This window comes from Brachyistius frenatus, unplaced genomic scaffold (genome assembly GCF_029030835.1).
Source record: "Brachyistius frenatus isolate BFR_SWC_R1_liver_20210118 unplaced genomic scaffold, ASM2903083v1 Contig_25, whole genome shotgun sequence".
Classification (NCBI taxonomy): Eukaryota; Metazoa; Chordata; class Actinopteri; family Embiotocidae; genus Brachyistius; species Brachyistius frenatus.
In genome coordinates this window covers 1,714,241-1,740,635 of record NW_027210624.1, presented here as the reverse complement: position 1 = coordinate 1,740,635, position 26,395 = coordinate 1,714,241, and the positions used below count along the sequence as shown (strand labels likewise).

Here is a 26,395-nt window from a genome sequence, read left to right as displayed (position 1 = left end):
CTTGTTTTTAAAGAGGATGATATGTGTGACAAATAAGTGTTTAATAGTGTAGCTGCCACATGGCCTCCTGTAAGCCGGAGGACAACTTTACAAATAAACTTTATTCAAAGTGAAAGGGACTGTCAAATCAGCCGTTGGTGGCATGAAATCTGTACAATTTACGGATCCGCTCTCATTAACACTTGACATCATTATTCCAAACCAGCAGACCTCCAGCCAGACGAATAAAGTGTGATTTCCAAAAAGATACAAATCTCATTGAAGTGAACAAAAGTGTGAACGGGATTCGTGTTTAATTAGATGGAGAAAAAAAAAGAGACGCGAGAGTCTGCAAAAGGAAATCAAACGTTTTTTATTGGAAAGTGTCAGACAGCACGTACCCGTCACAATAAAGTATGCAAAGTAGATCACACAATGAAGTTTGGGGTGAATATGATTCGCTACAGTGAAGCGAAGCCTTTCCACTTTCCTTCTCTCTTTTTTTTTTCTACCCCTGCAGTCTGGCACGCAATAATTTAATGTATCAATCCAAAATCATATTTCCTCCAGGTTGAAATTCATAAGCGGGGCGCAAATCGGACTTGCCGTTCTACCTGCAGATTAAAATGACATTGATACCAGTGGGCGCGAGATTGAGCTCCCTGAATGAAACGGGGAATAAAACATTAAAAAAAATCCTATCTGCACTGTGCTGCGGGACACAATTCGTTATTTAACAAGCATTTGGAAAAGTGCACCACATGGATAAGGATCATGCGCCGTTTTGAATGTATTTAAAAGGAATTTCAATACATTTATTACATTTTTAGATTCATGCTACTTCAAAACGCGCCGGGACTCTATTGTGGGTAGGAACAGCAGTGAGGTGTGGAGTCTGACGCCAACCTTTCGGGCAGGTTATGCATGAACACGGAGCTTCACCTACACCAGGCACACATAGATTCATGTTTATGGGGTTTACAGCACTGACATAAGTTACTACAACACGACTTCACGTTTAGGTTATTGCACAAAGTGTAACAAATAAGGACTCTCGAACGGAGCTTCAGTGTGTACTTCAAGTTCTATTCACTGATTTTCAAAATAAAATAAAAAGCAAGCGGGCTTCACTGTGAGCACCAGAACCGTCGAGGAGCTGGGTTATTGCTTCTGTTTTCGGACAAAGAGCGTTCTTCTCCCACACGGAGAAGTGACATCTACAACAACAAAAAAGGTGCAACAAGTTGTACAAGGCTAAAGTTTAAATGCAAAGAGTAAACACCTGTAACGTCATGGCGACAATTAGTAACCGACAAGTTCACTTTGGGATCACACGTCACAGCAACACGGGGCTCTGAGTTGGCAGCAGGCTGAAAAGGAGGATGAGTCGATGTCACAGCGAACAGAGCCGATGAAGGACGCCTCAACCAGCAACATACAGGAAACACCGTGTTAGGATTCTGATCATCTCTAACAGGAAGCGTGAGCCACTGAAGTGCACTCATTTCCTGTTATTGCTATGCTCTTCACACTTTGAATCCTGACAGAAAGGCAAAATAAAGCAATATTTAAAAAAAAAAAAAACACCAAAAAAACCAGCTGTAAACATGGAACAAGGCAGAGTTACAGTATCATACGACAACATCTGGAAATCTGGAGGCTGGCTGTGAAGTAAAAAGCATCGAAGGTAAAAGGCAAAAAGACGAGATCCTGGTTTAAGATGGCTGAATGAGCCGGCGCAGGTCATGTGGCAGGTCTGAATACATGATATGTTTTCTTCCACGGATGAGAAATATTCGGACTAAAAGGATAAAAACACTTCACAGGAACTACGTCGCCCACGACGGGCCGGTCAGACACCGAGTCTGTTGGCGAGCAACAACCTGCGGCACCGGTCACTGAATCAAGCCACTACGGAATATATACACTGATCCTTATCATTGCTCTCTTCACACGTAACATTCACAAACGCGGTTCATCTACATGCAAGATTCAGCAGTAACTAAACGACAGTGATGTGAGCCGGCGGGCTCGGAGACACTTTACACGGAGACGGCCGGGGAGGGACGGAGCGGCCGGACCACGACACAATTCACAAACCATGCTAAATAAGTGAGAGGAGATCAGGTCTGATGATCCGAGAAGCTACTGAAGGGTTTCAGCTGCACCACAGAATCATCGGTTTTATATCCGCAGCCTCAAAATGAACACACACACACACACACACACACACACACACACACACACACACACACACACACACACACACACACACACACACACACACACACACACAATCGTCAATGTTTTTTCTCTCCTTCTGTTGGAAAGCTGCGAAAAATAAAAAGATAACTGGAACTGCACTAAGCATGTCCGGGGGCCAAAGGGGACAGAGGACAGAGGACAGAGGAGTCCGTGAGCGCCGTGCTGTATGTACATGGAGGGATTCTGATCCGCCGCCGTCTCGCTGCCGTCACTTCTCCTGCAGCAGCGCCGGGATGTTGATGTTCCAGCCGATGGCCTGCCGGTCGAAGCCGCACGTGAACAGGTTGCACGACTGGTTCTCTTCGTTCCACGCCGTGCAGCACACCATCCGCCTGTGACCCTACACACACACACACACACACACACACACACACACACACACACACACACACACACACACACACACACACACACACACACACACACACACACACACACACACACACACACACACACACACACACACACACGTTTAAAAGGTTTGATCTCAGAGGTGTGGATGGACCAGGCACCGTCCCGTCCGCTGGACTCCGTCCTCACCATTCGGTTGCTGCGTGGCAGTCGGGCCAGCCTCACTCCGTTCATGTCGAACAGGCGGACTTGTCGATTGTCGTGCGGCAGCGCGATGATCCTCTGGTTGGCAGACACACTGATCCTGCAAGATCACATGGACTCACACTTTAAATCCCAGTTTTCTCCCGTTTGATTCTCTCCTGCTTTTTTTTTTTTTGTCGCCTTCTGACTGATTTCCTGACGGAAGACTCGATCTCATTCACAGCGTTTAGTTTACACGTTAAATTCACATGCATAACGCTGACCTCGGCGAACCCTCCGGTCTCTCTTCCCTGCGGACATTCAGGATGACTGCCGACAACTGCACACGGACACGTGTTCAGGACAGCGCATGGGGAAGACTAAAATATCTCAGCAGTTGTCTCGTTTTGGGTTTCAGTGTGTTTTTAAAACTAAAAAAAGTATTTCAGGAACTTCCGTTCTGATCGGAATGGAAATAAATAGAGTTTAATACAGCGTAAAGGCAGCGTGTCGTTTCCTGTCGATAAATTATAGATGTGAAAATGTCCATTTTTGTACTTTCAGGACTTGTCATTAATTATCGGGCCTTGTTGAGATTTAAAGTTCATTTAAATGTGGACTCAGCATGAATAAAATAGCATTTTTAACATGCAAATGTTTGCACCGCTCAGTGTGTGGCGACATGCTACAAAATAAGAGAGGGGCCTTTAACGTCGTGTGGCCACGGACCGGTGGGCTCATTAAAAAAACAAACTTAGAATAACAACATAATAATTCATGTAAAATCTACTCATATTGTCATATTAAATTTGTATTTGTTGTATTAAAAACCAGTGAAGTAGTGTATCAAATACGTAATTATTCGTGCTTCATCGTATCCAGCACTGATCCCCAAATTTATAATAGAAGAATAATATGATTATTAAATATAATTATTCTGCCGCGACCTTATTTCTCTACAGACAACTTTAAAAAAAAAAAAAACAAGACTTTGCAATGTGCTGCTCCATCCCTCCTTTCACCTACCTGTTCACAGCTGAGTCAGTGCGGATGGTTGCTATGGGCGACCTCATGTTCTTCAAATCCCACACCTTGACGGTGCGGTCGTCGCTCCCCGAAACCACGTTGTCGCCCACCGTGAACACCGCAGACGTCACCGTGCTACCAAAAAAAAGACAACAACACACAAATATGATGACTAAGCAGCTGAGGAAAATAACTAACTGTAATCGAAGCTGTATCATATTAAGGAGATTCACACAGTGGTTCCCGTTTTAATTCAAGTGCAGTCAAAAGAGCTGCAATTTGACAGGACAGGACGGAGCTTCAAAGGGTTCAAATTGTTTAAAATCTGATTTCCATTTTTTATAAAAAAATTTTTATTATAAAAGCAGATCTGAGCGCTCTATAAATACTGTTCAGTGTCAAAACGCTCAGTCTGTGCAGAAAGGACAAAGGGACACAGCAACTGTGCTGTTTGGACTGATGTCACAAACTCACGCTAACGTACATCCGCCCTCAGCGACGGTGGAACCTTTAACACGGAGGGGGAACTGGTCATTCTGCCAACAAGGCAAAAGACAGCCGGTGGTTGAGCGCGGTCTGGCCACTCAGAAAAGAGGTTCACTCATATCAAATATTTCAATATTTTAAAGACGCAGACACAAAACTTTTCCAGAGATGGAAAACAATATTCAGACCCGTCCCTAAAACCACAAAAATATCTTCATCTAGATATCAAAATTGCAAAAAAAACAACCTGAAATGTGTAACGTGGCCCTTTACACATCTGATAGTACAATTTTATATCAAATACCACATTAAAAATGGATATTAATCTCGTCTTCCACAGACAGAGTGCCGTTATTGCTCCTCCACCTGAGACATGAGACGTCACGCGAAGACGGAGAGGTGCGACGTCCGAACGTCACCGCCGATCGGTTTCTTCATTTGATTCTCCAATTTAAAACCCGGTGTTCGCCTTCCCGCCTGGACCTCGCTGCCGTGGCTTCGGCGGAGCTGCCGGGACGGCGTGATGGCTTCGAAAGTGACTCGAAAGCGTCCGCGCCGGCGAAACGTGTCGGAGCTGTCAAGACGCCGTTAAAGACGATTTCCTCTTCTCTCTCAACAGTTTACACGCAATTACAGTTACTCTCGTGCAGCGTGTGTTCACCAAACACAGCGAGGACACGCCACTTCAGGAAAGTGATCAAAATGACATGCGGGAGGGAAGATAAGAGGCTGCCGGCGTTGGGTAAACACAATCTCCTGAAAGCTGTCTGTTGACTTTCAACATCTCCCAAACCATCTCAAACCTTTTCCATCCGACGTCCCCCTCGGCCCCGTCGGACAAGCCCGCCACCGCCCCTCCCCCTCCCCCCGTCACTGCTGCAAATATGATCTAATAACTGTATTTTATACAATACTTTCAGCTGACTGTATCCGATAACTAATTACAATTCAAAGTGTTCATTTGTGAACCGTCTTCGTCTCAAAACTGTTACTGTTGATTATTTACTCACTGATGCTCTCTTTTATTTTATCCATCACTCCTATTGATTTAATCTGTTCATTCATTACGTGATGCTAATTATTCAACCTGTTTATTGATTACATGTAGCGAAATCTATTTAAAAACTGTTAATTCATTACTTTTAGCTAATTATTCAACAGCTATGCATGACTTAATCATCAGCTTCCATTATTTATTGTTTTTTACAATTTTGTGCAACAACTGAGCTTTTACTTTTGCTGACTAACAAGTTCGCTTCCTGCCTAGTTATCACACAATGTGGCTATGTTTTTTTGATCCTTTATTAAATCACAATTTCTGTTTCAGTCTAAGGGATCCTTGGAGCTTTTGACGTGTCTGTAAAACCCCGACTGACTGCGTTCCCGGAGATGCAGTTACACAGTCGTATGCTTTGTAAGCTCGAATACCCCAAATGACAAATATTGTTGAGTTTTGACGGGAAACGACCTGCAGCACAGGTAAACCTCGGCTTGACGTTGAAACTATTAAATCACTGACATTGATCAGCACACGCATTGAAACTCTTCCGAAGCTCGAACTACATTTAGAAAAACACTCCACTTCAACGCCGGGTCGCTGATTGGTCCGCCCTTCAGTGTAAACGCCAACAGGCTCTCCAGACTATAATCACAGCTAATAAATACCGAGACTGTTGAGCGTAGAAAGCAGCGCAAGGCCATAAAAAGGTTTCACAATATTTTCAGTTTGAGATTTGGACTGCCTGACGTGCCGTTAAGGAGCGGTAGCAACGTGGAAGTCATAACAACGTGTGGAAGAACAAGAAAACTCGTGTGTGTCACCGACTTCAAGCTTTCAACCAGAAAAAGGTCAGCAATCAAAAGCTTTTCCGGCTTTGCATTTACCACTGTTCATTTATGAAATCTAAATATCTAAAGCTTGTATTACATCATGTTAGCAGCTCTGCTGGGCAGACTGGAGGCAGCAGTGTTCTTTATATGCGTACAGCGTCCTCATCCTCCCACGCCGTTTATATCCAACCAGCCGTGATGCTCTGCTCCACATGTGAGCACTAAGGTCAGGCCTCCCCATTCACTTAATAGACCGTTAATATTTCCAGTCTATTACTGTATGTCACTCGCTCGCTGCCTTTTGTTCCTGCGCATTCATGGGAGGAAATAAAAAAAATTAAATAATTAATAATAATAAAAAAAAAAAAGAAGCTGGATGGGTTTTCTGATTCTTCTCTTCTCACACTCACACACACACACTACGGCACCATCTTGGGTTCTACATCCAGTCTTTCTCACTAAAACCAGCTTCCCCCTTAATTCAAACTGACACGGCATTAAGGGCTAATTAGCGGACTAAACTTTGTCCTATTAGAGAGGCCGGGGCTCAAGGAAACTGCTGTATCGTTACAGGCACCTTCTGACACTGCAGGGTACAACAGCCCACCTGGGAGTACAAGAGGTGCGGGGAGAGACGGCGAGGGGCGGGAAAGATAGGAGGTGGTGCTGGGTGGGAGGTGTGTGGGGAGCGTAATCAGACAAGGTAATTGATTAAAAGGTTGATTAAGGTTAAAGGGTTTTTAGAGCGGGTCTGAGGAGGGAGGGGAGTCTTCAGTGGTACTTAATGCTCTGCAGAGCCTCTGACGGACAAGGTCAGGACTCCTCGCGACTGGAGACTCGGGGAGCCGGAAAGGGACAGCGACGGGGACACAGAGGAGGACTCATGTGACCTCTCTGCAGCCGGAGGAGTTAAAGCGGGATGAACGTCTCGCTAACGACGAAGCCCAGAGGTCCCTGAAACACACAGAGGCGGCACACAAGAGGGTGAAAGTGGGCAGATTTCGGGAACACCTGAGAGACGAGGCATGATAGGAGACGACGTCCTACCACAGCTTGTCCTCTGAAAAATGAGGCCGACGCAGAAGTTCCTTAAGCTGCAATACCAGCGATGGCCACCGGAGGTCGGCTCCAAAAAGCCTCCGGCTCCATAGACTGCCATTCAACTTCTGACACGAATATTTGAAGTCAATACATTTCTTCCACGAGTTATTTTGGTTTTTCTAGCTAAAGTCGCTCCTTCTTATTCGTTTTCTGGCCGTCCATCTGAAAATAATCCCGGCATTAAATCGAAAATAAAATTTAAAAAGTGCTTTTGGGGGCGTGTCTGTTTGATTGACAGGCCTGTGGTGCAGTCAGGTCACAGCTATCGCTGGGCGGGACGAAGTATCACCGAGTGTCCAATCAATCAGTCAGATCCACCCCCCACATTAGTACAGTTATATTTAGCTCCCTGTTGTCGACTGATTTATCTTTTCTATGTGTTAATAAAGCAAATATCAGATAAAAGAGGTGGATTAAAGACTTTGTAAAATAGTTCCTAAAAAGATTCATTTATTTTTATTGACATTTTTGGCATTACAGCAGAATAATTTGTCATTTCTAGTATTTATTTTTACTCCTGTTTTAAGCTGCTTCCTGTGAACAGCGGGTATAATGAGGTTTATGCACACTGACAGAGAAATCCATAAATGCATATTTAACTTTATCTTTGGCTTACTGTTTTTAGCTTTGAGAGAACAATAAAATATAGAAATTTAATTTCATTGGACAACAAAGATGCTAAATATTCATTTTATTTGACTAACTCAGCCTGCTGAAGCCTCTTATAAAGTCTGAACCAATAACTTATGATCATTTCAAAGTTAGAAAAATTATGCTTAAGAAAAATTATTATTATTTCAAAATGCTGACCCACAAGTGAAAATGCAGTAACATGTCTGCAACGTGGAGGAAGATCACGAAACAATCAACTGGGACACAAAACTAGAAGGAAAGCAGGCGATGACCAAACAGTTCTCTGTTAGTTCTCCTCATCTCCCCTCAATCTATTTAAATCTGAGTATTTGCTCTGTCGGTGAGTCTTTGGTCCCGTTTTTAAATGACCGGATGACACGCTCATTGGAAGTGTTCCAGGTCCAAGTGTTCGAGACCGGAAGGCAAAAAGAGTAAATCAAAGAGCCAAAGGTAGAAATGGAAATGAAACATCTCGGAGGAGGTTCGAGAGCACTCTGTTATTTCTGCTGCCGCAAAACTGACAGTCGCTGAGAACTTGGTAAGTGCTGGTGTGTTCCTCCAGAGACAAGGTGTCCAATCTGCATGCGCGCGCACACACACACACACACACACACACACATTTGCATTTCTACCAGTCGCGATCAAATGCCTCCGAAAGCCGTCGATGGCAGCGGAGACAAACGTGACATGGCACTCCGTTTGTAGAGCAAGTCCGCTGTCATTTCTCGTTTGCTCTCGGCCGTTTTGTGAGCTCGCGTGCAGTTGTCATTACACTGCAATTACGACGGGGAGGTGGGATGGAGGGCGCGTGCTGCACTTTTAGCTGCCGAGCTTCGCTGTCAGGGAGCGTTAGCTGTAATTGCCGGTGAAGACGGTGGAAACGAGAGGCTGTCTCCCCTCCAGCTCTCAACCTCTTCTGCCTATTAAACCGTTCACACTCTGCTCTCCGCCGCCGTTTCCACAGGAGGGACGCGGAGATGATTCCATTTAACGCCACACTGTTATGCCGTATTGGGAGAATTAGCCAGAGAGATGGCAACCTGATGCTGTTGTAGGATGTGGACAAAAAAAAACACACTCACAAGCTGGAGAGTAGAAAAGGTGGAGGGAGTGAAAGGTGTGTTTCGGTGTAAATGTGACATTTTATAACAAGACCTCAAACAAATACAACTGGATTCCCCAGAAGTTCTTTCTTATGTCCTGTCTGCATAACTCTCACTCACATGCACTGTTCTCCTTCCAAATGTCAACATCTGTTGGGTTTTTTTGTTCTCGAAAACAACAAAACAAATATCTTCAGGTTTTCAACCTTTAGTTGGGCAAAATAAGACATAATGAAGACATCACACATGTACTTTATTATATCCAGAAAATCCTATTAATGTCCAGTAATCCAGCTGCATAATACAAACTGAGAGTACGTTAGTGCTGTTAAAGCTGTAATGTAAAGCGGTAAAATGGGACACGATGTTCCCATCATCAAAAAAGTGACTAATGGGGTCAACGACTGTTGAAGACAGTCCTGTGTAGACCAGGAGCCATCCAGCAGGCGATATTAATTAATCTAATATTTTACCACAAAGTCTCCAATTCTTAATAGATTAATAGACTTTTCTGTTTGCTCCTTCCATTGAACCAAATTTGAGGATCTTGATTAATTTCTTGCACTGCAACTGTATTCTGTATTTTATGTCTTACACTTTAATTTCTGACCTTTTTATTTCATACATGCATTATCCTTTCTTTTAGCTTGTTTTTGTTTCTTTTATTTTAAAGTTTTAATCACCGTTTGTAAATATATTTTTATGGTGGGTTTCTGTTGTTTGATGTTTTTAACGCTTTTAATGGTATAATGTAAATCACTTTAAATTGCCTTGTTGTTGAAATGTGCTATACATGTTGACTTGCTTTTATATTCTGTTCTGACAACGTTATGGAAAGAATCTGGAACCCAAAACAAAAGTTTCATTCAGTCACTTGGAGCCAAAATTATGGAAAATAGAGTCCAGGTTGAAATCTGCTGAACTTTCTCTTTAAATCACTGGGCAGTTTATGGCAGTGTCACCTGATGATCACAAATCTAGAGTGGCAATAGGTTTGTCCAGTAAACTTAAAACGTATCTGCAACTAATTCATCACTTTATCTTTCAGCATATTTAAGCAAAATCGGCTGCTTTTTTTTTTTTTGTCTTATTTTATAGAAAATCGAGGATCTTTGGGATCTTAACTGTTAGCTGCACAAAACATGAGATCTGAAGATATTTCTGGGCTGTCTTATTTTGTGATGGGTATTTTCCCCTGTTTACTGATGACAATCAATCAAGCACTTCAAAAAGTAGATCTAAAAGTTATGCAGTGGCTCCTTATTCAAACTGAACGTGTTGAGTGGCATCACGACTCTTACTCAAGAATATGGCAGATAAACAGCTTCTAAACATTTGTCCAGTCTTCATCCACTCAGTTTTCTCTGTTTTTCAGTTTGACAACAGAAGTTGGGGGAATCCTGAGAAACTCGAAGGTCTGGGGGAGCTTTTTTTTTTTGCTTTGCTTTAAATGCACCACTGAAGGGTGAGAGAGGAAGTGGCCGTTTGGGAGGGGAATGAGGATGGAGGGAAGGGAAGGAGGAGGGCTGTTGTTAACTGTGAAACACTGGTGCTTAATCTCATTACAGCAATTGTCTATGGGAGAGAATTAGAGTGGGATCTGCAGGAATTATACATGTTGGGGTCGTACATAATGAGCTCCACGTAATCCTCCCACTTTGCAATCAAAGGCTGCCAGAGAGCACCAGCCAGCCAGCACACACATGTAGAGAGACACACACACACACACACACACACACACACACACACACACACACACACACACACACACACACACACACACACACACACACACACACACACACACTCTCTCTCTCTCTACTTAGGCCTTTTAAAGAGCGCTGCCATTGAAAGCCACAGACGAGCCGAACAGTCATCGTTTTGAAATGAGCGGCTGCAATTGAGTGTTAACAGCAAGCGAAGTGCCAAATTACACAGAGTGGAGGATTAACGCAAAAAACGGACAGATAAATGAACAGGAGAGCGAGGGAGGAAGAGAGGTAGGAAGAGGCAGAGAGGACAAAGACGAGCAAACTGTCGGAGTGAGGAGAAGTGCTCAGTAATGAATGAGAGGCAAGTGGGGGGATTTGGCTTAAAGCAATAGGGTCTGTAAATTAATGTAAAATGGAGAAGAAAAAAACCCAGCAAGTGCTGGAAGGAATCTCAGAGCAGATAGATGCTACAACACCACCCTGTGGGCACAATAAAGACTGCACCTACTCACAACCACATGGAAACAAGCAGTGTGTGTGTGTGTGTGTGTGTGTGTGTGTGTGTGTGTGTGTGTGTGTGTGTGTGTGTGTGTGTGTGTGTGTGTGTGTGTGTGTGTGTGTGTGTGTGTGTGTGTGTGTGTGTGTGTGTGTGTGTGTGTGTGTGTGTGTGTGTGTGTACTCTGTGTGTCCCTGGAAGACGTTGACAGAGTGGATGGACGGGTCTCTGAAGTCCCACAGTCTGAAGGTGGTGTCTCTGGATGAAGTGACCACCAGCCGCTGGGTGGGGTGGGTGCAGCAGTGGGTCAGCTCCTGGTCATGACCTTCACACATGATACATAATAACACCTTCAGACACATAATAGTATAATACTCCACTCCTTCCACGTGGGCATCATCAGATGATTCTTACAGTGAAACATGGTTTCTACAGGGAGAACATAGAAATTTATATAAAGCTTCTTAAAGGAATAGTTTTGGAAATTATGGTTTGTTTTGCCAAATGTTAGATAAAAAGACTGATACCAATCTTACATCTACATGCTTGAAGCAAAGGGACAGTCAGAAGCAAGTTAGCTTAGCTTAATGTCTGGAAGATAGACTGTACAGTGAACCCTCGCTATAACGCGGTTCACTTTTCGCGGTCTCGCTACTTCACGGATTTGCATCGTGCATTGTGTTCTGCATTCTGATTGGCTAAACAGTCTCTCCGCTTCTTCTCTACCTGTTTGTCAATAACGTTGCGGTTTAATATGTACACGTACGTAAAACAGCTTGCCAAATTAAAAATAATCGATGGTGGCATGTCGGTTTATAAGAATCTTTTTGCCCAGAAGAAAAAAGAGCGACAACAACTACCGATAACTATGTTCTTCTCTCGAAAAACCACACCTGCACCGCCGGCTTTAGAAGAAAGAACCGCTGCAGAGCGGAGTCAGGATGCAGCGGCTCAGTCAGAAGAGCCGTGAAATACACGAGTCACTATTTGTCCGACTGTACTTTGTACTTTGTATTTGTTTTCATAATCATTTTTCATTTCCTCCCGTTCTAATCCAATGACTCGGGTCGCAGTGGGGCGGTGCCGATCTCAGCAATTTGAAGCCTTCAGTTCGTATTGATGATTAAAATTATTATTTTACAGTACAGTAGTTATTTGTTAAAAAAAAAAACACATTTATACAGTACTTTTATTTGTTAAACAAATGCTTGGGCTTGTAAAAAGGTTTTGTTCTTTGGTTTCAATGTATAAAAAAAAAAAAAGGTTCCTACTTCACGGATTTCACCTATCACGGTTTCTATTTGGAACGTAACCCCCGCGATAAACGAGGGTTCACTGTATATAAAAGCGGACGTAGCTTCCAGGTCTGAAAAGTGAGGCCAATGCAAAAGTGCCATAAAGTGCAATACCACCGAGGGCCACCAGGGGCTCTAAAAAGGCCCCATAGACTCCCATTCAATTTCTTTCATGAAACACAAAGTCAACAAATGTTTTCCACAAGTCAATATGGTGTCATTCACGAAATTTACAGTTTTCCGGTGATTCATCTGAAAATAATCTATTCATTGAAAAAATATATTAGGTGTCAAAAAGCAGTCTTTCTGGGGTGTTTCTGAGGTGGACGGGCGTGGTGTCCTCACGTTCCCAATCAGATCGTGTCAGATCCATCGTTCGCTCCCCCTCGGCTCATTCAAATATGCTCACTTCTGGCTCCAAAATAACAAAATGAAGGCGACCAGAAGCCGCACTTGACGCTTCAGAACGACAGTTCACAAACCAACAGGTGACATCACTGTTGGTTGCCATTTAGTCTGGAAACAAGAGGAAACTGTTGGCCTGTTGGGGCGGCTGTGTCCAAAAGCCCCTTTTCCACTCATCACACATTATACATTATAACTACACACAAGGCACAAAAACATGCCTCTCTTTTAGGCCGAGTATCTAAATATAATGGGAATATTTTCAGAAAGATCAACACAACACTGATCAGAAGGAGTGAATTTGGTGAAAGAAACCATAATGACTTGTGGAGAAAAAAAAAATGCATTGACTGTATTGTATTGTGTTTAACGAGAAAAGTTGATCTTTTTTTGATGCGAGTCTATTGATGTTATTTTTGGAGCCAGCTTCTCATCCATTTAATATATACAGTTTATGCAAGAAAACCGCGTACTGCGCTGCACTGCGACATAACGTTTAAGCCACTTTACACACCAGTGAGTGTGTGAACCAGCTCCGTCGTCTCCACCTCGTACAGGTTGGCGGCTCGATCCCAGGAAGCTGACACAACTTGTCGGCCCCCCACCAACCAGTCAGCTGCGATCACTACGCCCTGGTGGCTCTTCAGGGTTGCCGTAGCAACCCGGACTGTGGGAACCTCGCAAGGGCCCTCGCCGTCCACTTCCCCTTCCTCTCTGTCTGACGAGTCCTGGTCATCATCGCATAGGGCCTGAGGAAGGACGCACAGTAGTTACATCGCTGCACACAGAAGAGAAAGACTGTGACAGCTTGGGTCTCGTTCTGGTGTGATTCATTTGTCACGGAGAGTAAAGTGACCCATATTAGAAACCCTGGGAAGAGAGCAGTCCATAAATACTCACACTGACATCTGGTGGCGGCTGGGGGACAGGAAGCTGCACCATGTAGCGCCAGATGTGAGCCGTCTGGTCCCCAGAGGCTGTGGAAACATGTGGAGGTACACGTCAACAAAACCACGCGGCACGTTCACATCCACACGCACAAGTGACCGCTGGAGACAACAGACGCAGCAGAAAATGACTGAAATAGTCACGAGGAGAACAAACCTGTTGACACAGGTGCTGCGTTAAATGTAGTCAAATCAAACATGCGCGTACCTGTGAGGGCCATCTGCTCTGTGGGGTGGAATTTGATGGAGTTGACTGTAACAAAAGGGAACAACGATGAGACAAAGTTACATCAAGTAATCCGGTCATCTAACAAGCCGAGTGGGAAAATGTTGACAGACGTAGTTATACTTAAAAAAAAATAATGAATTATGAAGAGAATTATTATTATTTATTTTTTATCCATCTTATTTTATTGTATATATATTTGTAATTTCTTTGTAATTGTGTGCACCTTTTTTTTCCCCTAAAAATGTTTCTATGCTGCTGTGACGACTAAATGTCCCCGCTGTGGGATTAATAAAGTCTAATCTATCTATCTATAAACCAGCTAGCACTTAATAAAATACGATATGACATAATTATTTAATTATTCATAATTAAAATAATGCTGCAGGAGCGCATCAGACCACGCTGTCACTTTTTTTTTCCACCAAGTGAGGAAATAAAATGTTCATTAAAGTTGTTGAATTCTGTGTTAATACAAACTCAACACTTCATGTATCGTTTTCAAATCCAATGCTTTCTAGTGTTGAAGAAGGCAGAAACTCTTCATATCTGAAAAATAAATACTTTTATTGTGAAACATTTGCAGGAACCTGTTGTGATTAAAATTGGCCAATCACACTTCCGATGAGTAAATCCAAAATAACTGGAAAATAGTGCGATTATATTATTGACCTTATTAAATTAAAGCGATTAAAAAATCTGGGCTACGTTAGTGGACACACACACAACCTTAAGAAAGAAACCACAGCGTACCAGTGTGTGTGTGCATCAAAGGTGCGCTCGGGTACTTTAACAAATAGCACTACATCCCTGTACATGACACATTTATACGTTGCCATTTAATCCATTTAAGAAATGATTTTGTACTTTAATTAGTGAAACAAATTTGAACCTTATAATACAAAGTATTAATTCTGGAGGGATTAATTTCATCGGTCTCTTCGGTATAATTACCTGATCCTGCATGGCCGGCGTACCTCAGCAGACATTTTCCCGTCTCTATACTCCACAGCAGAGCTGAGTGGTCTGTTAGAGGGAGACAGAAGTGGACAACATGTAGATGTTCACACATTCATCGTTATCAGATGGTGATTCATTGTTGTACTGAACTGTATTTACAAACCCAACTAATCTAATCTGGTTGGATTTGGTAAAATAATGTCTGGATTATTAAACTAAATCAGGTTGAACTAGTCTCTTCCTTACAAAACAAAATCTGCCATAATTATATTTCTTTAAAACTAGTGCTCAACAGATGCCATCAATCACCTCGACTACGTTCTCGTTTGTTTCTTATTGTACCAAGACGTCACAAATAATTTGAAATGAATAAATTGATGTAAATATTGCTTGCAGCACCTGCAGTCTTCACTGATGGTTGTTCTCTACAACCGCTCTGCTCCATGTTGTCTGCGTACACAGACATTAAAGTGATTGGTTCACAGAGTGGGTAGAAGGACTGGTTGTACCTGCGGAGGCGGTGCCCAGAACCACCGGCTGAGTTCGGGTGACACTGAGGTCCCAGATCCCGTCCCGATGGCCCATGTACTCCTTGAGCAGCTGGCACAAAGGCCGGGAGCCGGCGGTGGCTTTGAAGCTGGACACAATCTGAAGAGGGAGGGAGGAGACGTGGGCGTGAGAGAGGAAAAAGAAACAAGAGAGCGGGACGGGTGTTGATCTCTGCTTCTGAACCAACAACTAACTGTGCTGCTTGAATGAGAGGCCGGTCGAATGTAAAGTAACGGTTGATGCACCGACGCAAAAGCTGTTGATTACTTTCACAAATACCAGAATATGTACAACGTAACTTACAGAGCTCATATCCTACTACATGGCAGACTGCATCCATTTCACTCACTGCATTGTTTGAGTTTATAAAGTGGGTTTGATACGTGATGCTAACCATGGTGTAGAGTGAAGGGAATAATAGGACGATTTTCATTTTTGACAGGTATCACACAGATTATTGTTGCTCTCTGACAAACAGACCAACAGTTCGTTATGTTGTTATGTATCTAAGGCCTGTATCACAAAACGGGTTAGCCACCTTGTTTGGGCATAACTCGGGAGTCATTTTCTCTTTTAACTGCGGCGGGTTAACTTCAGAAGATTTCATTAAAAACCTGTCGACAGTCTGACATTTCTCTGGAAAAACTGTGTTTCATTCCTACAGGATCCTCACAGGGACAAACCTCTGGAATAAAGTGAGAAGTGATAAAAAAAAGTTACACAGCCTTCAGAATAGTTGTTTTCCATGATAATTACATCAGACATAGAAGCAGGTGTGTTTCCATTCTGGGTTTAAAACAAACAGAAAGATAGTTTTCCTCAAATGAATGCATGTCCAATGACCAATTGCGGTTGCATATTAACTGTGTGCACTGTGAATTAACTCAGTTAATTATAAACAAAACATTTGAGTATTATCAGGCGTCCATTTATTTTTCAGCAAAGATTATTTGTATTGTTCCTCTTCGGTTTGGCAGCAAGTGCTTTTGTTTAATCATTAACAGGTTTAAAATGTATTTCTCTCCTAAAGGTTGGTTCATTATGAAACGCTTTTGATGGGAAAAAAAAAAAAAAAAAGGATTTGTCCTTTCCTCTTGTTTGCATTGTGGCTCCGGAAAGTCTCTGGTCAAGCAGGCTCTGAAAAGTCTCTGGGTTTCTCTCTTATTTGCAAGTGATTCCTTTTGTTTTACTTTCCGCATCTAATTGACGACTCCCCCGTGTCCTTACCTACAACCAACTCTGTCTTACCATACGAAAGCAGATACGAAGGGAATGGGGGTGACTGTCAACTGTATAAAAGCTGCCCTGAGGAAAGCCCTGCTGGGAGAAGAGAAGGCCTGCTGAAGAGGACTGCGGAGGAGAGGACTGCTGGGGGAAACCAGGCTGGGTAGAGCCCGGCTGGGACGAGGACTATTGGGGAGGACTGCTGGAGAGCCCTGCTACAGAGGACTGCTGGGGGGAGCACTGCTGGACACCTCTCTTTGAGGGTGCATGTAGTTGCTCCTTCTTGCAAGAATAAAATGTCCGATGTGTTTGATTTTGAACCAAACCTCTTGAGTAATTTTTCCAACAGTTTTTCACTCAGACTGCTCAACATTTTGAAAATGTTGAACAAATTAAGCTCTCAAGCTCACAAGCTGCCAGCGGGTTTTCTGGTCGAGTAAAATAAAATAAAAAACAAAAAATAAAATTACACCATGTATCAGCCAGCTACTGTAAAAACAGAAATAATTGTGGGATTTTCAACTTTCCGAGGATCCTTGAACTAATCATGTGCCCTGAACACTTCCGTCAGGGAAAACAACCAAAACAAAATTTTGAATTGTGATATTTATTGTCTTGTAAACATCTTATTTAAAATTTCGCCAAAATTAAGCCGTTTGCCAGGTCTCTGTAGGTGCTGCTGGGAAACCTGGAATGAGACGACTGAGACCAAGAGTCACATGATGGAAAGTTTGTGAATATTTGACTGAACTGCAGGCAGAAAAAAGTTTGTCGAGGTTGTAAAGATGTAAATAGTTCAATATGAATAGCAAGTTGGATATAGAATCCTTCTTTTTCCACTTTTTGTAAAATAAATATTCAAAGAAAACAACTTGTGCTTTTTCCTATGATTTATGACATTATGAATGTGCTGTTTCCATAGAGATGTGGGAAAAATGAGCAAAAAATCCCTCAGAAACGATAGTTGATAATAATTCTGACAGTTTACAGCCTTCGCACTACATGTAATATTTGGATATGATCCTCAAGGTTCTTCTGCTTGTTTGTTTTATTCCACATTATATCCTAAATGTTTCCGCAGCAAATGGTCAGCTCGTCGTCGTTGAAGGCAGGCAACCCAAACACTTGGACTTGGCTTTGTGATACAGGCCTCCCGATGTGAGCTGGCAAAGAGGCTGTAAACAAACACTGTTTTCATATCAACCGTGAGGTTTATGATTTCAGATCGCCCCAAACTGTGCGGCGTGTTGCCATCGAGCCCGCTCGTGTGTCTCAGTATTTTTCAGCGTGAGGAAGATGGACGGTCGCCGTGCTCGGATAAGAGCGGCGCACCTCTATAAATATCTGGCGCTCCGGTTTCACGCGGGCCGTCGGCGCCGCCGGCTTCCAGATGAACAGACCCGAGAGCGAACAGCAGTTCCACCTGTCACAGAGCGGTCCCAGCCCGAGCTGCGCATGCTGCCGCAGTCAGGCGGCTGACCGAAGCAACGAGCGCCGTTGGTTGGTAGTCGTTAGACGCGGCGGGGAAGCATCTGGTTCACGTGTGCCAGACTGTGTTAATACACACTCTCATTCTGTCCGAGTGTTTATATCCACATGACACCGCGATACCATCGCGTTCGCTTCCTGTCATTAAAACACGAAGCTCATTCAACTGGAAGTCAACCGAGTAAGTACACTGAGACTGCAGTTAGTGCAGAGCGTTAGTTTCAGGTCCCCTCAGTCTGTGCAACATTAGTTTGAGCTCACGTTTCTCAGCCAGCTGGTAGGTTAGCTGTGTAATACAGAGCAGCTAGTCGTGTCAGGAGGTTAATCTAACAAGTCCTCCCTTGATCCCGAGTATCCTCTTTTTTAGGATCGTGTCCCAGTCTTCATCTCTGGCTGCATTCAGACTGTTTGTTTGATTTAAAAAGAACATTTTGTACCGAGTGGAAGTTACAGAAGAGAGGCTCGGTGATTTGAAGCCATATCTCACTTTTCAACATTGGCAAAAAGGCTTTTAAAAGGAATAGTTCAGACATTTATGGGAATATGCTTTTTTGCTGCAAGTTGCACAAACAGATCTATTTCAATAATGTGTGTGCACGTCAAGTGGCTGGTTAGCTTAGTATAGCATAGTGACTGTAAACAGGAAGAAAGAGCTGTTTACAAAAGGTCACAAAATCTGCCTTGCAGCTATTCCAGAGCTCACAAAGTCAACAAGTCTCATCAGTTTAACTAAAACACGAGTGAAAAAAACAAACCAATCGACTGCTTGTTATTAGCTTCTGTAACAGAGATTTGTTTTTTGGAAAGATTCACCAGGCAACCAGCAGAGACTTCAAGAAAAAGGGTTAGGGTTAACCAACTACTGGCATTAGCTTCATATTCAGTGTTCAAACACGAGAGTGATTTCCATCGTCTCATCTGTCCCTCAGCAACAAAGCAAATATGTGCATTTCCCAAAATGCTGAACTGTTCCTTAAAGAGTCTTGATGTTGCTTAGTTGAGGACACACTTGACTCCCGATAAACCTCTCCTGTGGTATGAAAAAAAACTGTTTGACTTCCACATCCATCACTTGTTTTGGCATTTTGACAGCTGACGTACTGTTTTGAAACATCTGATGGAAAGTGGTCACCAGAGTACTGAAGGTTCTCGATCAGTAGGAGATTGAAAGAAGCCAAAACATACATTATCTCGATGAAACAAATGCAGCTGTTCACCCACGTACGTACGTGCGTGTGTGTGTGTGTGTGTGTGTACGTGTGTGTACGTGTGTGTACGTGTGTGTGTGCAGAGCAAAGAAGAGATGAGGAGTCAAGGTCAGACTGGAGTTAAGCAGAGTCTCAGCCCACAGCTTTCTCCCACGATGCTTAGCGACAAACAAGAGCATTCAGGAAGTTACCCATGAATCTCCGCACAACTCCCATGTGGCCACACTAAAGTTGCGAGGTCCACCTATTTTGCTCTGGAACGTGTACAAGCGCTACATCGGCAAGAGATTAAAAAGGAACAGGTCAAGGAAGATGTCATTTTGTGGTAAATACTTAAGTTCACACAGAGTTTCCTTCATCACTTGAACTAAACTCTTTAAGTCCCTCCAGGAAATTGCAATCGCAATAATGAATGAAAATTCAACCAGTCTCTGCAATATTTGCGGGAGCAGCCGTTTCTTCACCATAAAAAGTTCTGCTGAAGGCCTTACAGCACAAAGCAAGCCTTTCAAAATTATACTTGCTTTATCAATAAAAATCCAACCGCTCCTCTAATCAGCAAAACAAACTACTTGTTGGTCAACCGGAAAAAAAAAAAAACAAGAGGTGACAGGATTTATGGAAAATGAGAGTTAGGCAACCAGTCGTTGTACTTGACTGCATCAGTCTAATCCTACAGTATGTGTTGAATTAATATAATTTAGAAAGCATTTAAAGCCCTTTTACAGAAGATGGAGCCAATGTTTCTATGTTTGTCATGGCCGAGGAGGTTTTTTTCTAACCTGCAGCCTTTAAATTCAGAAATAAAAGAACAAAAATATTTCCAGATAGTTCTGTGATGTGCAGAATGCTTATTGTCATAGGAAACTGTTGCATAAGGCTCTTTCTTCATGAGCTAGTAGTCGAATAAAAATTGTCCCCAATTTATTTTACTGACTAGCAGATTTGCTGCTGAATTTTACCGAAAAAAAAAAAAAAAAGAAAACCCTGCAAAATAAATTAAAAAAAATTGAGAAAAGCTGCTGCTAATTTAAACATTTTTGATCAAAACAATCATAGAACAATGCAGCAAAATCGTGGAGGGACTGAATTACATTACTGCATCATTAAAGGCAAAAACAAACGAAATCCAATGAAAATATTTTTGGTCTCAGTTTCATTTCTTTGCCAAAAGTTTCCACATCCTGACCGAAGAGGAAGAGGAAGAGGAAGAGTCCTCCTTCCTCTCACTCAAAAACAGAGACTTTAAACGGTCCGTTACCACAGACAGGCCTGAAGCGTCACAGCTCAAATGTTTCACACACGGCAGCTCGTAGCAGCTCTGTTGAACGTACCTTGCTGGTTGAGGCCTTGTAGGTCGTCTTCAGCTTCTGTGACAGCTGACTGGTGCTGTGGCTGGCTGCGAGCCGGAGACACAAAGAACAAGGCATGAAATGCGCGACTCGCCGACAAACTATTTGGCTGCTTTTCACCGCTGCAGTAACGGCCGAGTAAAGTGTCACGACTTTAAATAGCACACGCAGACGACACGAAGCCTCGTTGCCTTTGCAGGTTTTAGCGGTCTGAACTGTCGCTCACGATGTTACAGTGAGCCTATTTTAATTTTTTTTCCTACTATTTTCTTTTTAAACAGTAACTACTGTTGGACTATAGTCTGATTCACCTGTCGCATATTCACATGTGCAGACATTTTTTTCATCTTTATGAAATGCCCCTCAACTCACTGTCTTTCTCTCGGACACAAGCAAAACTGACAATATGTTCAAAATTATATAAATATACATAAAAAAACAAACAGTTGGAGTTATTTGAGAGCCTGCTGTTTATGTGAACCAGCTGATTGTAAATTGCCAGCTGGTGTATGTGGTGAGAAAGAAACCACCTCCAGTATGTTCATATTCTTTTAGCGCCGTGTTCTGATACTCATAAATAAACAGTGAGTGTATTAATTAAAACTCTTACGGGTACCAACTTCTAGGTGGATTTCGGGATTAGATATGGACTTCATTTCATTTTAGACCCAATCAATATTTTCCATCTGGATTTTCAAAGCAGTCAATGAAATGTATTAAATCTTATAAAATGTAAGAGGGATGTGTGGGGAATGGCGGACCTTTTGTTTTCATGGCTCCCTTGGAGGGATCTCCTCCGTCAACGGTCTGTCCATCGCCGGTGAGACGCTCGTTCAGAGAGTCGATTTCCCGGCGTACTGCAACGTCAGCACAGTGACAGTAATCAAACACTGTCTGCTCTGAAAACATCCGCATAGTCAATGAACACCTGAAGATCAATACAGTGAGGTCTGTGCCCAAGAATGCAATCTCAACACGTTGGCCCGACTCCTCTTATCAGTGACTCACATTCAATGTTTTCAATGTACAGATTCTCAAACTCGCGTTCGATCTGGCCGAACAGGTCGAGAAGGTTGCTGCGCAGGGCGAGCGGCAGCTTGGAGTCCTGGACGGACAGACAGGCGGACAGACAGAGAGACAGACAGACAGACGGGGAAAAAAAGAACAAGTTTTGAATGAACCAACTAACAGAGTACAGGTCTACGTCCTCTTCATCTGTGGCTGGATGTTGTCATGTTATGTTATTTGACAAATCTAAATTTCAGTACAGTTTTCTAAGCACGACCGATACTGGATTTTTGGATCGTTGTTGGGGATCAAAAAAATTCTGATGGATGTATTGGCCAATATTGTTTATACATATGTTATATATACACTATTTATAAACATATCATTTTAAAATGAGGTTATAAAACATTTTGGGCACTTGTGACAGAGGTATGAAATGACAGCAGGATATTTTACAGCTTATTGTTTCACACTGACATCAGTGCACTGACAGTAAAATTCACTGGGAATTTAATACTTATGAGTAACTATAAAAGAAACAAAAATAACTAAATACAAACAGAACCATTTCTAATTTACCCCAAGCATCCTTTTCTGCATATTTTCTATAATTTTTTTTTTTTTTTTTTTTTTAGGGGTAGCACTGTCGCCTCACAGCGAAAAGGTTTCGGGTTCGATTCTGGGCGTCTCTGTGGAGTTTGCATGTTCTCGCTGTGCCTGCGTGGGTTCGCTCTTCTTCCTCCTACCATCCAAAAAACACGTGTCTCAGGTTAATTGGTGATTCTACAAATGTCCCTTAGGTGTGAATGGTCTTTGTTTGTACTGTATTATCACGACTGAAAGAGAAGTTTTGGGTGACTCATAACACACGCACCACTTTAACAAAGTGAAGGCAACCCCCACAAATCTCTAATCAAAGGCAGCTCTGTGTGTTTACTTGATTTAGTCAGACACAAACTGCACTCGTGTGGATACTCGTCTACATTTGGAGCTGCAATCTACAAACAATGAGCCGACAACAGTCCCACCAGCCGCAGCTCACCTGACTTACCTCCATGGTAAACTCCTAGATGCACCCAGTTATCAGATGTCCACCCGCCTCCATCAGACTAGAGGCGCAAAAGCTGCCATGAAAACAAAGCATTCAAAAGGCTGCATCTGACAGCTCTGCTCCAGAGCTGCTGCTCAGTTTTCTACCCATCTGAGAGACGAGGATACCGAATATTCGACTGTCGCTCTTTCTGCTGCGGCACGTGTTTGAAACCTACATGACGTTAGCCCCCCGACTGAACCACATGTCAACAGACTTTGTGTAAAAAAAAATAAAAAATAAAAGGTCAATTAGCAAATAACAGGCAGTCCTTATGTGTTCAAAGCTGCTTAGCTGTGGCCCTTAAACCTGCTCTGGCTAATAATGACAGCATTAAAAGTGCAGAGGAAAATGAGCTCTGTGTTATATATGAGTTCATAAAGCTGTCTGTGTATGTGGAACTTGTGCTGTGGGGGGTAGAGACTGGGTACACAAACAGAGCCAGCATGTCTTGGCAATGGACAAAAAAAGGCCTGTTGAAAAGACTAATCAGACCTGGACAAGCGGCCCATATTAAAACTTGATGAGACAACAGGCCGCTGCAAGCTGAGCTCTAGATTTCGTGGCCGATAATTCAAGGACATTGTCGAGCATAGAAAGTAAAAGCAAAAGTACTTCTATGGTCAAACAAGGACTGGGCAACGCTGACAAAACCAAGCATCACAGTTTTTAGAGTGAATAAATAAACCAAACATCCCTGTTGAAACCCAAATATCTGCCATCTATAACAAAATGACAGAATCTAAAACACTCACAAACCATTTGCTCATCTTATCTGAAAGATCACTCTAAATATTCCACGGCCAACTCCCAACAATTAAGAACCAGGATGTTCTTGATCAAACAGAAGACGTTTTTATTATCTGAGCAGCAAAGAAGCGAGAAAGTTCACTGCAACTGATCTGCATCAGGAAAAAACTGACAGTCTTCTCTATGTGGAAGAAATAAATCAATTGTAGCTCTAATCCCAGTAACCTTGTTTGGAGAAGGTTAATCACCAACTTGATGAGAGCAGTGGGTTTTAAAAGTCACAGCGGATTCCTTTGTTTTAAAAGAAAAGAATAAGTAACCAAACTGCACGTCCTCAGCAGACAGCTCATAAAAGTTCACAGAGCCTTGTTGACATTTACATTTTAACTGATGCAGGTTTTATCCAAAGTAAGATCCGGTAGCTACTTAGAAAGAAAAAAAAGCCTTTCCCAGGGATCAGAAATCCCAGATCAGAAGCACATTGCAGCAGCATTGAGCTGTGGATGTTGCGATATTGCAGAAAAAAATAAGAGCAATGTTTGTTTAACCGGCCGGTACTGTAACCTCATGACTGACAACAAAAGCAGCCTCACGCCAAAACAGACTGACAATCAAATTGCTAATTAACAGAGACGAACCATTCTGGCCTCTTTTTAACAAGAAACTCTGTGGGTCCCATCAACAACATATGTTATTATTAGATGTGTTTTAAGCTGTTTACCCAGCATGCAGCAGTCATAGTGTGAGTGTGTGCGAGTGAGAAAAAGCACAGGTGCCTGTGGGTGTCCCTCACCTGTCCCTCCAGCATGTCTCCTCTCTGGACACCCGCTGGCCTCTCCTCCGTGCTGTTGGTGCGCCGGATAGACAGACTGTGAGCTTTGCGCTTCTGCTTGGGGTGCCGAGCGGCTGAAGCGGATCCGCTGGTGCTTCCTCCCTCCACAGGCATCCCTCCTACCTCGCGGGTGGCCCTGCCCCCTGCTCACACCTTACCGAAGAAGCAGGTAAACAAAGGCCAGACTCGCCGATTGGCTGGTTTGTGGGTTAGGTCTGTCAGTTGACACCACCTACCTGCAGGTAAAAGAAGGAAGAAGTTCAGGTTTACAGCCACTGCGAAGGACTGATTAAGGTAAAAGGTAGCCGTCCCTGCAGAGATCCACACTAATACGTATTCAGTGAGACTATAGACACCTGGAATTAACATCCATCCTCTTTGATCGGATCACAAGTGGTCAGCTGTAAGTATGGCTGCTCACACCTGGCATTAACATGCGTCTCCACAAGTGCCTCTAGTGCCCACCTGGGATCAGATTTCATCTCTGCTGCTCTATAAGCACATGAACACAGAGAGAAACTCAATGAGACACGCTTGCTCAAAAGGAGCTGCACTTAATGCACCATCTGTTAGAAATGTATGATGTACTTTACATCTGTAAATGTCTGAACAATCAAGTTAGTAATTCACAACATGAGCCACAAGGTTCGACCGAGTCGTGTCAGTTCAGACTGAGATCATTTAATTAGTCCAGTGGGTTTGAGAGGGTCCGGCTCTGTGCTGGGCTGTTTCAAAGCTGTACATTTGACATATTTCAGAAATTCGACAAGAGAAGCAAGCAGAAAAAAACTAGACCCGGACCGATCAGCTTGTGTTTTTAAATTAGGGAACAGCAGCTTTATAGTCTCGAATCTAAAGTAAATCTCTCCTGCTTTATGTACAGTTGCATATCCGTGCAGGCGGAGATCCTTGAGGGGTGAGAAGTGCTTTGAGTAGAGTGGAGGGAAGAAAACATCCAAAGCCAACAAACCAGCTGTAACGTGACTGAAACACATAGAAGCACCGAGTCAGACACGAACACAGAAATGTTGCAGGAGAGCAGCATTTAGTATTTCTATTGCTTATTCAGAGGAGGTCAGTTAAGTATATGGCCCCGTCATGTGGCTCAGGACGCATTTGCATTCACACTGCTCAAAGATTAAGGCCACATACATCCCAGATGACCTCTGTAGGTGGCCTGAGCAGATCGGATCTACAAAACAAAAAAAGATCCTAAATCTTCACATTTTGGAATAAATAAGCATTTACTATTAAATTGTATGTCAACCGAATTTACTACTGGCATCCGGTGAAGCCAGAGAGACCTTCAGTCACCGGCTGAAGAGAGCCTCTGCTCGCCCACAAACACCTCCACGTTAAATTCACAAAAATCTTAATGAAGTCCGGCGTCGCGCTGCAGCGGTGATGCTACAGGCAGCGGTGACCGAGTGTCGAAAACCCACCGAGCCGAGAAACTGGACGCAGGACGTGAACACACGTCTATTACTTCACCGTTATACCCTTGAGCCGCCCCGATGAACGACTCCCCGCCGTGTCCGCCTCTCTGAGCTCACACCCGGCCAGCAGCGACCTCTACAAGCCCAGTTAGCTGCAGGCCAGCCGTGCTAGCTGCCACATATCCCCGTTCACACACATCACGGCAGCTCGGAGACGCGGACTATCTAAAACAAAATAATAATTATGTAAAATCTAAGTCACTTCGACGTGTTTGACTTACGCATGACGTCAAACACGTGACAGTTTAACGAGTAGTAGAAGCGTGATCCAGAAACCTGGACACATCACGGATTTAAGAAGGGCACTCACTTTCCGCGTCACGTGGTTTGGTGTTTGCACTTTGTCAGCCAATGGGCAGCCGCGCCGCCGGCGGGACAGCGAATGAAAAACCGGTGACGT

The 26,395-nt window shown here is 43.2% G+C and overlaps 1 protein-coding gene across 6 annotated transcripts; it reads right to left on the bottom strand.

Moving 5' to 3' along the window:
* Positions 1-333: 333 nt before the first annotated feature.
* Positions 334-26,395, bottom strand: LOC138620638 (WD repeat-containing protein 37-like). 6 transcript variants are annotated; one of them, XM_069698024.1, is made up of 15 exons: positions 26,306-26,395; positions 24,461-24,731; positions 21,828-21,924; positions 21,581-21,676; positions 20,802-20,866; positions 19,659-19,739; positions 15,508-15,646; positions 14,993-15,064; positions 14,021-14,065; positions 13,766-13,842; positions 13,380-13,614; positions 11,349-11,490; positions 3,805-3,939; positions 2,785-2,899; positions 334-2,584 (listed from the first exon to the last, which is right to left on the bottom strand). In XM_069698024.1, the coding sequence occupies exons 2-15, from the start codon at positions 24,611-24,613 to the stop codon at positions 2,453-2,455; spliced, it is 1,584 nt and encodes a 527-aa protein (XP_069554125.1). In that variant the 5' UTR covers positions 24,614-24,731; positions 26,306-26,395; the 3' UTR covers positions 334-2,452. The 6 variants fall into 6 exon arrangements, with proteins under 6 accessions (XP_069554125.1, XP_069554121.1, XP_069554122.1 ...); XM_069698020.1 differs by having other exon boundaries at positions 24,461-24,735; positions 26,306-26,390; XM_069698021.1 differs by lacking the exon at positions 26,306-26,395 and adding an exon at positions 26,217-26,301 and having other exon boundaries at positions 24,461-24,735.

Excerpts from the sequence above, each read along its gene's own strand:
- LOC138620638 (XM_069698024.1), bottom strand. The coding sequence starts at position 24,613 with ATGCCTGTGGAGGGAGGAAGCACCAGCGGATCCGCTTCAGCCGCTCGG. Across the intron at positions 13,843-14,020 it reads AGAGCAGATGGCCCTCACAG|CCTCTGGGGACCAGACGGCT; the intron begins GTACGCGCATGT and ends ATGTTTCCACAG. Across the intron at positions 11,491-13,379 it reads GCTGGTTCACACACTCACTG|GTCATGACCAGGAGCTGACC; the intron begins GTGTGTAAAGTG and ends TCATGTGTGAAG.